General features: G+C 39.8%; 1 protein-coding gene across 1 annotated transcript in view; it reads right to left on the bottom strand.

The window, feature by feature from the left end:
* Positions 1-1050: 1050 nt before the first annotated feature.
* LOC127751263 (uncharacterized) overlaps positions 1051-1930 on the bottom strand; it is a 32980-nt gene continuing 32100 nt past the window's right edge. The window contains exon 5 of the mRNA XM_052274500.1: positions 1051-1470. Within this exon, the coding sequence (XP_052130460.1) occupies positions 1326-1470 (145 nt within the window). The 3' untranslated portion in view covers positions 1051-1325. The remainder of the gene's footprint in view (positions 1471-1930) is intronic.

The raw sequence follows: 1930 nt of genomic DNA, 5'->3' as shown, positions 1-1930 counted from the left end.
TTTTTCTACATCTTATTGTTCACTATGGCAATTTTTAGCTTATTTTCGTCTAAAAGGCCCTCTAGTGCCCAAACGGTAAGAGATAGAGCAAAACGGACGAAATTTTCGTGCAAAGGATTCTACTTTTACGAGTTACCCCTTAGGAGGACATAAAAGCAAATACTGTTAGGGAGAATTTTTGAGGGTTCTTCATTCTCAAGCTACCCCATAGGAGACCATTTAATATTTTCGGAAATTAATAAATTTATTTTTGGGCCACTTTTGTGAGAGTAGCTTCCTTTAGCGCCCACACAGTGAGAGATAGAGTGCCTCTAAAGCGGGTGCTCAGAGAAAGGAGATCGTGAAAATAACAACCAAACCGTGCGCCGCCGGTAGAGGGACAAGAGCGCGAGACTTCAAAGGTGCTCTGAAAACGTAAACTGCTTATACGTCGCCACCATGCAAGAAAGTCCGTTCTACGACGGTCGCTCAAAGAATGTCCGATTTACAAGCGTCGTTTAGAGAATGTTTGATCCGAGGGGTGAACAACTGAATATATTACAAAGTAATATTGGGAATACGAGTAATACAAAAATTACGAGTATTACAGATAATATCAAAGTATTACAAGTATTATAAGGTATTACAAGGTATTACAAAGAATTACAAGATATATTACAAAGGTATTACGAAGTAGTACAAGGTATTACAGGGTATTACAGCTATTACGAGTAATAGAAGTAATACTTGGTAATACATGGTAATACAAATAATAAAAAGTATTACAACGTAATACAAGGTTATATTGCGTAATATTGCGCAAGTAATATATGGTAATACAAGGTAATACAAAATAATACAAGGTAATACATGGTAATACACGGTAATACAAGGTAATACAAAGAAATACAAGTAATATCAGGTAATACAAAGTAATACAGGACGCCGGGGCAGAGGAATACACGAGATGTTCACCCCTTGGTTTGATCTGCATTAGGCCGGCTGAAGAATATCCAAAGCAACATTTTTGACTGTTTTGAGATATCGATGCCATTTTACGTATCTCGCTAAGTTACATAAAATGGCACCAATATCTCAAAACAGTCAAAAATGTTGCTTCGGATGTTCTCCAGCCGGGCTAATGCAGATCGACCATTCTCCAAACGACGCTTGTAGATCGGATATTCTCTGGGCGACCGTCGTAGAACGGACTTTCTTGCATGGGGGCGACGTATAATTTTTGATTAGTAGGAAAAGAGGCTGCGCTCTCGTTCAGCGAACAATTCTGATTGGCTGCTTATCGCTTATCGTTATAAGATAAGTTTTAAACGGTCTTGTAAGCAAGTCTATGGCATCTTTAGCAGCACATTGAGCGTTGAATACCACTTGTTGATGGAGTCGCTAAATGTAGGCAGGTTAAGACGCATACTCTTTCGGAATGCGACTATGGTGTTACCCCGGTGTGCGCGTATCACAACCATGACGAGCGTCCTGTAACAAAAGTACGGGATAAAAAAACCAGCAAGTGAGTTCGTGGTCCTTCACTGTAAAAAGTGTTCGGATTTTTGCCATACAAGTGTGTAGGAAAACTCCCATAGGCGTGAGGGACGCGAAATTTCCTTCACATGTGTAGGTTTTTTCCTATACACGAAATAATGTATAGGGAAAAACCGATACGTGTGTGGAAAATCCCACACTTTTGTAGTAAAGTGTTCGCGTGTTCACTCTGGCCAAGTGGATACAGTGAAGGATTCTGAATCAGAAGACGCCGCTGGTGACAGGTCCGTCTCACAAGGGAACCCCGCCAAGTGTAAATTCCCGATTTTCATTCTACTTTGGGAAATTGTTGGTCTAAATGTGTCATCGAAGGACACGTCGAAGATTTTTGCTTAAATTCATATTTAGGGGTCATTTTGGGTATTTGTTCAAAAAGCTGCTATTTCAATTATTT

The sequence above is a fragment of the Frankliniella occidentalis genome, unplaced genomic scaffold (assembly GCF_000697945.3).
Source record: "Frankliniella occidentalis isolate FOCC.00 unplaced genomic scaffold, Focc_3.1 Scaffold399, whole genome shotgun sequence".
NCBI lineage: Eukaryota > Metazoa > Arthropoda > Insecta > Thysanoptera > Thripidae > Frankliniella > Frankliniella occidentalis.
This window is presented reverse-complemented; position numbering and strand designations above follow the sequence as displayed.